This window comes from Bos javanicus, chromosome 2 (genome assembly GCF_032452875.1).
Source record: "Bos javanicus breed banteng chromosome 2, ARS-OSU_banteng_1.0, whole genome shotgun sequence".
Taxonomy (NCBI): domain Eukaryota; kingdom Metazoa; phylum Chordata; class Mammalia; order Artiodactyla; family Bovidae; genus Bos; species Bos javanicus.
The window spans coordinates 62,233,512-62,247,776 of NC_083869.1; the positions used below are offsets into that span (position 1 = coordinate 62,233,512).

The 14,265-nt window shown below is 35.8% G+C and overlaps 1 protein-coding gene across 2 annotated transcripts in view; it reads right to left on the bottom strand.

Annotated features, from left to right (window-relative positions):
• Positions 1-14,265, bottom strand: part of RAB3GAP1 (RAB3 GTPase activating protein catalytic subunit 1) — a 111,071-nt gene that overhangs the window by 32,399 nt on the left and 64,407 nt on the right. For both annotated transcript variants that reach the window (XM_061439326.1, XM_061439335.1), the window contains exons 8-11: positions 9,304-9,403; positions 7,046-7,127; positions 2,272-2,340; positions 924-997 (exon numbers count right to left, since the gene is read on the bottom strand). In XM_061439326.1, the coding sequence (XP_061295310.1) occupies positions 924-997; positions 2,272-2,340; positions 7,046-7,127; positions 9,304-9,403 (325 nt within the window). The remainder of the gene's footprint in view (positions 1-923; positions 998-2,271; positions 2,341-7,045; positions 7,128-9,303; positions 9,404-14,265) is intronic.

Here is a 14,265-nt window from a genome sequence, read left to right on the forward strand (position 1 = left end):
TAATGTTACAGAAATGTTCTATATGTTCTAAATGTTCTAGAAATAAATTTCTATAATGTTATATCAGGGTTTCCCTGATAGCTCAGTTGGTAAAGAATCTGCCTGCAATGCAGGAGACCCCAGTTTGATTCCTGGGTCAGGAAGGTCTGCTGGAGAAGGGATAGGCTACCCATTCCAGTATTCTTGGGCTTCCCTTGTGGCTCAGCTGGTAAAGAATCTGCTTGCAATGCAGGAGACCTGGGTTCGATCCCTGGGTTGGGAAGATTCCCTGGAGAAGGGAAAGGCTACCCACTCCAGTATTGGCCTGGTGAATTTGATGGACTGTATAGTCCATGGGGTTGCAAAGAATTGGACACGACTGAGTGACTTTCACTTCTACATACTGTTATTTCATTTCAAATATCCCTATGACATGTACAAGATTATTTACACCTCTTTTCCTCTATCAGAAAATATATCTGCAGATACAGTACAGAGCCCTACAGAAAGCTCTAACAAGACCATCAAATTCAGTGTTCATCCTATTATATACTGCAAGCATAAAGGGATGACAAAAGACAAAAAGGGTTCCACTAACCAGAATGGAAGAAGCAGAGTATGCCACAGAAGGAAAAAAGAAGTCACATAAAGCATTAGGAAAATAAAACTCAGATCCTGGGGAAACATAAGAGAATTTTGAGGTATGGACTGGTTAAAACTGAATGACAAAAAGTCTGCTATTATTATTTAAGAATAACCAGAAGGAGTCACTGCTGTTGACAAAGATTAATTGTTAATGATGTTAACTGAGAAGGTCACAATGTAAAAAACTTAAAAAAAATTTTCAGATAGGTGAAATAAAGTATAAAGAATACATCCAGTGTTCCTGATCTGGAGAACAGACAAATACGTGGTATTTCAGGAAAGGAACGTAAGTATCTTACCTAGTAAACACTGAGGATTATCAGCTTTTCGAACTCTAACAGACCAATGGGGAGCCTGCATAGGATCCAAATCACTAAAATGCAAAATGATAAACACAAGATCCTATTTATAGCAATCTGCAAGGTTCATAAATTTACCAAAATGCAGTCTTAATGAAAACATTATATAGAAGGACAAGCAATCCATTTCGCCTCCCTTAAACTTACTGCTATTCACATGCAGAAGACCATTTAGGTGAGTTTTTAAAAATAAAACCCTAAGACAAAATTCTTAGACAAAAAGGTACAAAAGGAAAAACCAAAATCAGAACAAACTAATCAAAAAGCATAAAAATGATTCTGATCAGGTAACATACAATGATAACCTAATGAGAATATTTTAGGAATAAATGAAACAAAATGAGAAATGAGAAACAAGCAAAAATGTACAATAATCCTAATCTGTTTTTATTATACTATTTATTAATAAAAAAGAAAACTATAAAAATTTCCACAAGATCAAGTGCCCCATTTTCTCAGTTAAACAGATTATGCTGCATTCACTTAATGGGATATTATGCAGTACTTTACAAATTGACAACACAGATCTACATCTATTCAATGAATAACTGTATTATATGAATAAAGTAAATTAATATATAAACTTATACTTTAAATAGAAATACCCTTAAATGTTAACTGCTAATTTTTTAAGTAATAGAATTGTAGGTAATCTTTCTTCTTTATACCCATCTAAATTATCTGATTTTAAAAGCTTGTGTTACTTCTTCCATCAGAAAATAGAACACTTTTAACTATTTAAAAAAAAAAAAAAACTGTCCTATTTCTCACAGTTTTGCATCAAGCATGAGAAGATACCAAAATTACATTCCTCTTTCCTCACATTCTTCTAGGATAGGGCTCACTGCAATTTTCAATTTTTTCCTGTGCAATTTTTCCATTGCACAGGAGTATATGATATGGATGTTTTGTTATTTATGGCATTTAACAATCAAATGTTCTTCCCACATTTTTTAATGACCATCATCTCTTCAAAGTCCTTTATCAAATGTTCTTACCAGCTACACAAAGTCCAAAAGAATTATGCACTGACTCCCAAACTAACTAGAGACACCTTCGCTAAGCCCAAGTAAGATGCAGACTGCTCATTACCCCGGAGCTAAGGATCCTGTCTCCAAAGTCCACAGCTTAAAACACATTTCTAATATACATCAGTCTAAAAACTGATCTTTAAAAACAAAAGCAAACAACCATATCAGAAATTGATTCAAAGAAAAATTGCTAACCCACTGGGCAGTTAGTCTTTTGAAATCTGTGACTCTTAATGTACTATTTTTAACATACTTACGAATAAACATCATTATCCACAATGATACCTTCAGTCAGGTGGGGCCATGTAGTTGCTAAATGGAGTTCACTGAAACAAAACATACAATATATCTGTAAGCTTTAATAATGTATATATACCTGATTCAACAATTCTACTTCTAGAATTGTATCCTCAGTAAATAACTGGAAATATGCCCCAAAAAGTATGCTAAAAATGGTCATGATTTGTAATATAATAAAACTGTAAGCACCTGGTTTAGCAAATGGTGGCACATTTATATTAATGTCTGCAAGAAAAAACCATGCTATACATAATAACCAAAAAGTGTAAGTAAACCAAATGTGTGTCAATTGATGAGTTAAGTAAAACATAGCACTATTCCATAGGACAGCATATTATATGGCCACAAAAAGCAATGATACACTGATTCACACTACAATGTGGATGAACCTCTAAAAGATGCTAAGTGAAAACAGCCAGATACAAAAGGTCCCATATGGTATAATCCAACCCATATGAAATGTCCGGAAAAGGCAAATCCATATAGGCAAAAAGTACATTAATATCAGTGTAGACCCAGAGGCCCTAGGGAGACTGGGATGGCGGGGGCAGGGGGTGAGGTGGAGGTAGTGATAGTTAAGAGGTGAGGGGTTTCTTTTTAGGGTAATGAAAATGTTGTGGAATTAGATACTAACGATGGTTGCACAACTCTGAACCCTAAAAACACTAATTTGTATACTTTAAAATTGTAACTTTTATGGTACATAAGTTATATCTCAATTTTGAAAATATTATTTTTATAGTTCAGGAATTGGCATACTTTGTCTACAAAGGATCCTCTGGGAAGTATTTTGTGCTTCTTATGGGCCATGTATCAATAGTTTGCTATATTCTTGTTTTTTTCTTTTAAAACCCTCAACAATGTAAAACCACTTTTAGTCCCTTGTTGTTTAGTCACTGAGTCGTGTCTCTTTGTGACCCCATGGACTGTAGCCTGCCAGGCTCCTCTGTCCACGGGATTTCCCAGGCAAGAAAACTGGAGTAGGTTGCCATTCCCTTCTCCAGGGGATCTTCCCAAGCCAGGGATGTGAGGTAATAATAATAAAAAAGTACATAATAAATGCCATGTGCTTGAATCATCCTGAAACCACCTCCCACCCTGGTCTTCCATGAAAGCCATTTCTGGTGCCAGAAAGGTTGGGGACAGCTGCTCTCTAAGACTCTCGGGGTCCATCATCTGGACGCACTGGTGCAGCTTGACCTTGAGGTTGACCATCACCAGTCTTCCTGATGAAGGAGATCTGGGAGGGGAAGTCTCACTGTCTCACGAGGTTGGGGAGCATGATTTCTACTATAATTTTCTTGGGTTGAGACTTCACCCCCTGAGCCTTTGGTGTGCTTGGGGTGGCTTTCCCTGGTGGAGACCCATGAAGGGTAGATTGGCTAAGAGGCATCAAATTCTGAGCAGATCTGCTGGAAGCCTGGTGCAGGCTCTGCTGGAGGCTGAGCAGATCCCTAAGCTCCATTACATCAGAAGAGCATGGGGTGAACAAGACCTAGCCCCGTGAAGACCATCCACAGTGCATACAGATTCCGGGCACATTCATGGGCTAGCTGTAGGGACGTCTTTTGGGCTACAGTTTCACCATCCAGAGTTCAGCCCATTAAAACTATGGTAATGTAGCTCATTATGTATATAAAAACAGGCCACTGGTCAGATTTGGTCCACAGGTCATAGTTTGCTGACCTCTTTTTATAGATGAAAATTAAATTTCAGAAACTTTTCATGTAAAATTATAAAATAACAAGCCACAAAAAATGTATGATGACATATATTTATAAAATAAATACTGTGCAAAAAAGAGTTACCATAGCAGGCCTAACACTGAGAAAGGATTACTTGCAAGGCTAGTCCCTGGTTTGGCATCTGGGAACTTGAATTTCAGGAGGGTTCCTATCATTCCCTGTGCCTAAATTACCTGTGCCAAAAACACGGTTGATGGAAATATCTGGTTTCCTTCTGGTACAGGCTAGCCAGAGGGTGCCTACATGACCAGTCTCTGATTAAAACTTCTAAGTGCTGAGCCTCTAGTGAGCTTCCCTGGTAGATACCCTTTCACACATACTGTCACAATTCATTGCTGGGGGAACTGAATGTGTCCTGTGTGACTACATGGGAAGATGAAGTTTGTCCTTCATTTGCTCCAGACCTCACCCCATATGCCTTTTCCCTTTGCTGATTTTTGCACCATATCCTTTTTCTTAGTAAATAAGCATGAGCACAGCTATACATTGAGTCCTACAAGTTCTCCTAGCAAATCAACTTGAGGGTGGTGTTGGGGGATCTGCTGCATATATACACATAAACATGTACATATACACACCTAATTCATATATATGAAAAATGGTCGGAAGCACATATAGCAAGCTGTGGTCAGTGAGCACCTATGAGTAGGTGATTATAAATTTAATGATTTTTTTTCCTCCTGTCTAGATTCTGATCTCACTTGTTATGTTCAGAGAATATAGAAGTCAAAAGGGTCAATTACTTCATTTCTTTGCTCTTTGGTGATACTTGACTAACTGGCAACTCTAGTCTGAGAATCTGAATCTGTAAGCACAGTTAGGAATTCACAGTGGGCCAGCACTCCACAACAATGCAGTGTAACCCGGGTTATGAACCAGACAATTAGGCAGGCTTGGCTCAAGGCTATTTTCTGAGCCTGGTTCTACAATGGTCCCAATTAAACATTTGAGTTACTAAGTATCTATCCAAAAAACTGATTTTTCGCTTGAATTAGAGTTGACTATTAAACAGTTTGCCACTAGACAATGTGACTACTAAACATAGGGGTTTTGCCCATTTTTACATTTTCTCTGCACTGAACATGAATTTATTATTCATAATAAAACAATTAAGGTAAAAAATGACTGCAAATAATATGTGATATCATATAGTTTAAATGATTAGAATGATTGGAAATTTAAAACTATCCACTACTGAATTTTTTAAAGTATGAACCTCAAATGCAATTCCTAAGCTTTTATGATTAAGTCCTCTCCTCTCCCTCTAACTATAGAAAAATTTCTTTGACAATGAGACAAGATACTGACTCTTTCACTATTAAAGATGCCTTTTCAAAAGCACTGTGCCCACAATATTTGCTAATCACTGTTTGATTTAAATGGTGTGCCACATGCACCATCTTACCCTCAACTTATTTCTGTGTTCTTCAATCACTTGTTCCTTTGCTGACTGACTCCTCATCACGATACAGATTTGGAAGAAATATTTAACAATTAAAACCTCCACATTTCTATCAGGTCAGTTTATTGCTCTCCCCCTAGAATCTTCTCTAAGTAAAATTCAAATAAACGACCCCACTGGAAGCCACAATTCTATCTGTATCCACTCCGACACCGTTTCTTGCTTGCCCACTACATTCTAGCCATGATAGCCACCTTTTGTTTCCTTCCGTAGACTTTCCAAGCTGTTTCCTGCATCAGGGTGCTTTGCATAGGCTCTTCCCTGCACCTGGAATGGTCGTTCTCTCATTCTCTGCCTGGCTAAATTCTTCCCTAATTGAGACTCAGAGTAAATACCCTTTCCTTTGAGAAGACTTTACTGATGGCATACCTATACTTTTCCTTCAAATTATTCCATAATTTATAATTCTAAGTTTACTTAGGTGATTAGTTCATCTATTTTATTTAATTAGACTACAAAAGCCGAGAAGGCAGAAGCTGTCAGTTTTACTTACTTCAGGATCTTCCTCTTAGCACAGTGTCTGGCACACATAATAAATATCAATTTTAAAAGATACCCACTTTATCGTCTCCCTTAAGTGATTTTAAGTGAAAAGTATTATTATTTCTACATTTAAGTGAGAGTATTAAAGAAGGCAAAAGGAGAAGAGGATAGCCGAGGATGAGATGGTTAGATAGCATCACTGACTTAATGGACATGATGAATTTGAGCAAACTCCGGGACATGGTGAAAGACAGGGAAGCCTGGCGTGCTGCAGTCAATGAGGTCGCTGAGTAGGACACAATTTAGCAACTGAACGACAAAATGTGAATATATATATTTTAAAATAACCAAATAGTTTAACAAATGAGATAGTTTTTATATCAGCACTGTTTATATTTTCCAAATATTTTGCTAGCAGTGATGAAGTTTTCCAACCCCTACATTTTCTCGTGAAACAGTTGTTTTTATTCTTTTTTTTTTTAAGTAGTAGTTCTTCTAGAAAAGCAATTGGGTAACCTATAAGGTCACCTTTGTGTCTCTTATTTACATCTTAATTTTGAAAAAGTGGCCAGGAAAAATGCAAAAAATTGTTAACTCTGGGTGATGGACACACGAAAATTTGTGTTATATGACAATGTCTGTGCTTTTCAGTATTTAAAACGTTTCCCCAAAGTAGGTCAAGAATCACTTCTATAAGGAAGTGATTCCTTATACATTAAGTGTATTAATATACACTTAATTACATTAATGTATTATTATTGTATATTACATTATATTATACATTACATTACATCAATGTATTCTATTAATATACACTTAATACATTAAGTGTATTATATATGTTTTATATATTACTTTAAACCTTCTTTTACTTCTTAAGTTACAGAGGAAAAAAAAAGATGGACAGATTATTACAAGCAGGTCTCTATTTCCAGTACTACATTCATTCCAGGAGGCTGCAGTATTATAAAACACAGTAAAATCAACATCAAATAGAATTTTAAAAGTCCCATAATTCAAATGATATAACGCAAGTCACACCTAATGGGATCTTCACAGGCACCAAATGGTAACTTGCCGAATTCCAGGCCTCCCACTTCTCCTCCTACAAGGGCATCTATATCTAAAGAAGAAAAAAAAATTTCCACAAGTTAGCCAAAAGTGGAGAAATAAGAATTTAAATTTAATTATGTCAACTTTTTGAAAGATTATAGATTTAAAACTGTCTACATTAAGACACAGCAAGTTAGAGAGCAAGCTGTCAGATATTAGACTTCCTCCAAGAATGTTAGAGTAAAAAAAACGGAAAGTTATAGTAAAAGGATACATTTAATTCCTGTTTGTAAAGTGCTGTATTCAAGCCTGCATTCTAAATTTTGCCCTTCTGAAACAGTCCTTAAATACTATTCAAGAGAATATTATTCTTGTAAATTTTAAAAATTTTCTAAGTATGTGATTCATATTATTTAAAAGAACAATTAAATAAGTATTAAAAAATTTAATCATCAACCTACATTCATCAGTTTTGCTGTTAATAATTTCAGAATAGCCCAAATTAGTCATCATTAATAAAACTTTATTTAAGCTGACAGTATATGGAAATATCTGAAGCACAGAAAATAATTTCCATTCCCTTATGAATGGTATCTGAGATTAGAGGAAAATTTAGAAGGTAAATCATCGCTTAGTTTCATCCCTCTTGAAGAATAAACACTTCTAAAAGACGTCAAAAAGATTTGTCTTCAAAGTAACACAAATGGTTGTTTTTAATTATTCACACAACACTGTGAATTACTAAAGTCTACTGTTGAGTTATGAACATTTACAGATTCACTAAAATCATGTTTGACAAATACCCACACCCTAACTAAATTATTAAAATTAGCATTAAATATGGTTCAATTACTTGAGTCAGTAAATTTTCTCAAATCAGTTCATTCCATTTTTCCAACTAAAGAATGCTTACAACAGAGATCAAAATAACTAGTTTTATTATAAAATGTGAATTAAAGAACTTCAAAATTTATAATAAGGACATGTTTAAAATCAGTGAGCTAGGGCTTCCATGGTGGCTCAGTGGTAAAGAATCCACCTACTAATGTGCAGGAGGCACTGGTTTGATCCCTGATCTGGGAAGACCCCAAGTGCCACAGAGCAATTAAGCCCGTGCGCCACAAGAGAAGGCATCGCAAGTAGAAAGTAGCCCCGCCTCGTCACAACTAGAGAAAAATCTGAGCAGCAACCAAGACCCAGCACAGTCAAAAATAATTTTTTTTTAAAACTTAGCAAGCTAAAAATTATTGCTGGACTATAACTGTATAAATTTTAATTAAATTAAAAGGTGAAAAGCAACATTGTAGAATCAAAGGATGATGCGACTTGGAGTTTGACCAGGATTTAAATGTGAACTTTAGCACTTGGACTCTTGAAGAGTCCCTTGGACTCTTTCAGTCCATTCTGAAGGAGATCAGCCCTGGGATTTCTTTGGAAGGAATGATGCTGAAGCTGAAACTGCAGTACTTTGGCCACCTCATGCGAAGAGTTGACTCACTGGAAAAGACTCTGATGCTGGGAGGGATTGGGGGCAGGAGGAGGAGGGGACGACAGAGGATGAGATGGCTGGATGGCATTACTGACTCGATGGACGTGAGTCTGGGTGAACTCCGGGAGCTAGTGATGGACAGGGAGGCCTGGCGTGCTGCGATTCATGGGGTTGCAAAGAGTCAGACACGACTGAGCAACTGAACTGAACTGAAATTAATCAGTACATCAATGGCTAAGTAGGTAAAATGATTTTAATTAATTTTTATAAAAACACAAGTTAAAGTAAAATATTCTACAGCTCTTCCCAGCATATGTGTATATATACATTTCTTTTTTTTTTTTTTCTGCTTTCCTTATTTAACCCTCTACTTCACACTCTACTCTCTATAAGGTTCTGTGCACGTCTGTTCTCAGCATAGAAGAGAGGTTTCTCTTCTTATATTCTGAAAGCAGACATTTTAATTATTCATTACATACTAATTTTCAGCATACAATGTTCCATAGCAAGGGAATGCTTTATAAATATTTTTTTCAAAGACAGATTGTCAAGTAGAGAGTAACTGACAATTAGAGTAATTGTCTAGAATAATTCTAGAGTTGTCTCTAGAAAAACCTACAATTTTCAAGAGAAAAAAGTGATAAGGGCAATGAAATTAGCAACACTATACATTAAAAATGAGTTACAAATATTTCAAACACTTGAAACACACTGTTAAATACTTTTAGTTTCTGAATATAGTTCTAAATTATCTCACCCGGAGGTTGCTGAGGCCAAAAATACTGCTGCCAATCCTGAAGAACATAGGTAAACCGTATAGCAATATTAACTGGAGGCAATGGAGTTAATGGACATCCCTAAGAAGTAAATGCAAAGACAATATCATGAAATGTTAGTACCCTTGTAATACCAGATGCAAATTTCAAACTACTGAAGTAGATGAATTACTACCTTTATGACATGGGGATTTTCAGGTTATAGTGTTAGATATGGCACACATAAACCAGCCATAAAAAATGTATGTATGACATTCTAGCCATTAAAAAGGAAAACTAAGTCACTCAAGTTATTAGAGCCAAAGGTGCGGAATTTAGGAAATCATTTTCATAGGGGAAATTCTCACAGCCTATAATGCCAGAGAACAAATTACATTAAAATAAAGCTGCTTAACTCTGACATAAATCACAGCAAGATCCTCCATGACCCATCTCCTAGAGTAACGGAAATAAAAACAAAAATAAACAAAAGGGACCAAATTAAACTTAAAAGCTTTTGTACAATGAAGGAAAGTACAAGCAAGGTGAAAAGACAACCCTCAGAATGGGAGGAAATAACAGCAAAGGAAACAACTGACAGAGGATTAATCTCCAAAATATACAAGCAGCTCACGCAGCTCAATACCAGAAAAACAAACAATCCAATCAAAAATTGGACAGACTATCTAAACAGACATGTCTCCGAAGAAGACATACAGAGGGCCAACAAACACATGAAAAGATGCTCAACATCACACATTATTAGAGAAACGCAAATCAAAACCACAATGAGGTATCATCTTACACCAGTCAGAATGGCCATCATCAGAAAGTCTACAAACAATAAATGCTGGAGAGGGTGTGGAGAAAAGGGAACCCTCATGCACCATTGGTAGGAATGCAAATTGATAACAGCCACTATAGAAAACAGTATGGAGATTCCTTAAAAAACTAGGAATAAAACTACTATACGAACCAGCAATCCCACTACTGGGCATATACCCTCAGGAAACCATAACTGAAAAAGATACATGTACCCCAATGTTCACTGCAGTACTATGTACAATAGCTAGGATATGGAGGCAACCTAGATGTCCATCAACAGATGAATGGATACAGAAGTTGTGGTACATACACACAATGGAATATTACTTAGCTATAAAAAAGGAGCACATGAGTCAGTTCTAATGAGGTGGATTAATCTAGATCCTATTATACAGAGTGAAGTCAGAAAGACAGATTTTGTATATTAATGCATACATATGAAATCTAGAAAGATGGTACTGATGATCATATTTACAGGGCAGCAAAGGAGACAGCCATAAAGAACAGAATTTTGGTCACAGTGGGAGAGGGAGACGGTGGAAAGACTTGAGAGAGTAGTACTGAAACATACACATGACCAAATGTACAATAGCTAGCCAGTGGGAATTTGCTGTATGATGCAGGAAACCCAAAGCCAGTGCTCTGTGACAGTCTAGAGAGGTAGGATAAGGAGGGAGGTGGGAGGAAGGTTTAAGAGGGAGGGGACATGTGTATGCCTGTGGCTGATTCATGTTGATGTATGGCAGAAACCATCACTATATAGTAAAGTAATTATCCTCCAATTAAAAATAAATTTTTTAAGAAAGAAATAAACTTCCAAAAAAAAAAAGCTGTTTGACCTACTACCAGGAAGAGATATTACATTCTATTAAGTAAAATACTATTTCAAAATATCTTACACAATTTTAATTACACAAATATAATTTCTTACTAGTCTCTTCAGCCATGTTGCATGTAAAAAAATGTGAATCATTTTTTAAATAAAGTAAAACTGCTACAAAATATAAAACTAGGTTTAAGATGTCTTTTTTCCCTTTGAAATGAAAATAAACTCAAAGCCAGTCTTGAATATTTAACGAAAATGTTAGACTGTGACAAATGGTCACTCACGCAAAATAGTTTATATTAATGAATCAGAAAATTAAGATCTATCTTTATACTCATTAATAATAATAAAAATTAATAATATCCAAACATCTCATGATCTCAGCTTCCCTTAATAATGGTTAAGCTATATTAATGTGGAATAGGAATTAAGTATGCATAGGCATGACCTAGTGAGCTTATGAAAATGCAGATTCAACAATATCCTGCATATCTACCCAGTTTCCAGGTGTTTCTGATACTGCTGGTCAGAAGAAATAACATAGACCCTTTAGCTCAGCATCAGTAGCTATAAATGTCATTAGTAACTTTAACTGAATACAAACTCAATCTCAAGATAGCTGCCAAAAAAGAGAGAGTTAATTCAGTTTTGGGCTGCTGTGTCCTACAGAAGCAAGTAAGATTCTAGCTGGTCAGAAATAATTACTTTTTACTTAGGTTTAGGTACCAAATGAGCATTCACCAGTAATTCTAGACCAGTAATGATCTAGAAACCATAATGAGGTCACTTTGACACATAACCTCTGCTCCAGTCACGTTAGCAATGTTGGCAAATACAGAAAGAGATGACCAAAAAGAAACAGCTAGGATCAAACATGACTTATCTTCACAGACCCTAGAAAAGGTATAGAAAAGGTACAGAAAACTAAAAGTATTAAGTGGGACCCAAGACACATGCTTGCTAAGTTCCAGATGACAGCCAGGATTATGGACTGCATTAAATGGATCCAAAGTACTCAGCCCAGACTGAGGGCACTACAAGACTCTCTGCTTAAGGCAGACATATGGACAGAGTACTCTAGATTGGAGCAGTGGCTGTGCTGGAAGGTATAAGGCTAGAAAAAGTTGTGTGACCTGGGGAAAAACCCACTCCTATGATCCAGGCATCCAGGCTTCCCAGGTGGCTCAGAGGTTAAAGCGTCTGCCTGCAATGCAGAAGACCTGGGTTCAATCCCTGGGTCGGGAAGATCCCCTGCAGAAAGAAATGGCAACCCACTCCAGTATTCCTGCCTGGAGAATCCCATGGACGGAGGAACCTGGTGGGCTACAATCCATGGGGTCACAAAGAGTCGGACATGACTGAGTGACTTCACTCACTCACTCACTCATGATCCAAGCAAGCAATTCAATGATTCCAAGACTCCATGTGCAATACCACAATATCAACACCGAGCAAGAGGCATCAAACACCATTTTAAGACAGGCATCTGAAATAGTCTACAGATAAGAAGCAATCACAAATTATAAAACCACTAGAGAAGATAGGAAAGTTTAAAACTACAAAAAGATGACATTAAAAATGAGCCTGCAAACAAAACTTCCCCAGAACATGAAGAAATAAATACAATTCTAAGAAAGATAAATATCCAAATCAGAATATAAAACCATGAAACATAAAGAACATCTGATAGAATGAAGAATGTCTAAATTGAAAAAGGAAACACTACGGTATGAGAGCGCTTTCAAACATTTAAAGGATTGTGGCAAAAGAGGATTTAAATTTAAACTTTATGTGATTCCAAGGACAACCACCCTCTGCTGCCACTCTGCCAAGGAAGCCTTTTCAAAATATTAGATTCATGTGAAAATGAAATAAATTGCCACTGTGGGGCTAAAGTGCCTTGGAACACTTCCAGTAGATTTAAAGGGTAATATTTATAAAGATAGCCTTATAAAGACAGTATAAGAGAGTTGCATATTAAGTAGTTTTATGTAATACCAATAAAGTACTCAAAACAGGTCTCAATTATTTTAAGTTCAACTCTTACCAAATAAACTTTCATATTTATACCAGTGAGGTTTGTAAAAGTTCTGAAAGACGATGTAATAAATTGATTAGGAACGTTTTTTTTTTTTTTTTTTTTTTAACAGTCATATTCTAAATCAGGCTTCACAAATCAATGTAGTCCCTAGTTTTAGTAAGAAGCTGAGTTACGTAGAGGAGTAAAAGATCCATGAAAATAACTTTCACTAATGTTTTTAAAAAGAGGAATAAAACATTAATATTTGCATCTGACTAGAATTTTATCTAAAATAATTAAACATAATTGAAGATTTGGTGAGAACAAAGGAAAACTAACAGAGTAGAAATAACACATATTTGTCTTTTTCAAAAATTTCTCAAGGCAACACATGAAGAATTGAGTAGTATTTAAGACAGCATTTCAAGGTCCAGAGAGGTTTTGGGGGAAAAGTTGCATATAGACAGGGAACTTTCTAAAAGACATACTTCTATCATTTGTTTAATGGAGATAATCACAGAAACAGCTAACAATAGTTATTTTGAGGAAAGGGACTAAGGATATAAAGAAGTTTTTACCTCTTTAATTTCTTAACCTGGTACATGTACTTTTTTAAAATATCAAGTAGATTCATCTTTGTAGTGATAATCCTAGCACCATGCTATTTACAGCCTCAACACTGAAAACATACATTTATGAAGTTCTAATCCTAAATATCTTTCTACAAACAATATATGTTAAAAAAAGAAATTTCAGCATTTTCTTATTTTTTTTAATTTTCAAAATTTGTAAACCTTCAGAAAGGTTGCAAAGCTAGCATAATGAATACCCACATGATCTTTTTACCTGAAACTTTTGAAAGTAAACTGCAAGCATCATGGCAACTCACCTCTAAATACTTCATTCAGCATGTGATTCCTATGAACAAGGATATTATCCTATGCAACCATAACACAATTATCACACTCAAGAATTTTAACACTGATATTATTTTGTAATATATAGTCCATATTAAAACTGTCCCACTGTTCCAATTGTGTCCTTTATGGCTATTTTGCTGTGATCAAGGATCACACACTGCCTTTAGTTGTTACATCACTTCACTCTCTTTTAAGCTAAATAGCTCCCAGAATTTGTATTGCCTATCATGAAACTGCTATTTTTAAAGAGTCTAGGACAGCTACTTTGTAAAAGAGTAGCACAGGCAAGTCCTCCATATCTCTGTTATAGTGTTTTTAGAGAAAAATAAAGATGTGTTGAGCACATCCAAGTTAGCCCTGCTGCCCTCAGTCA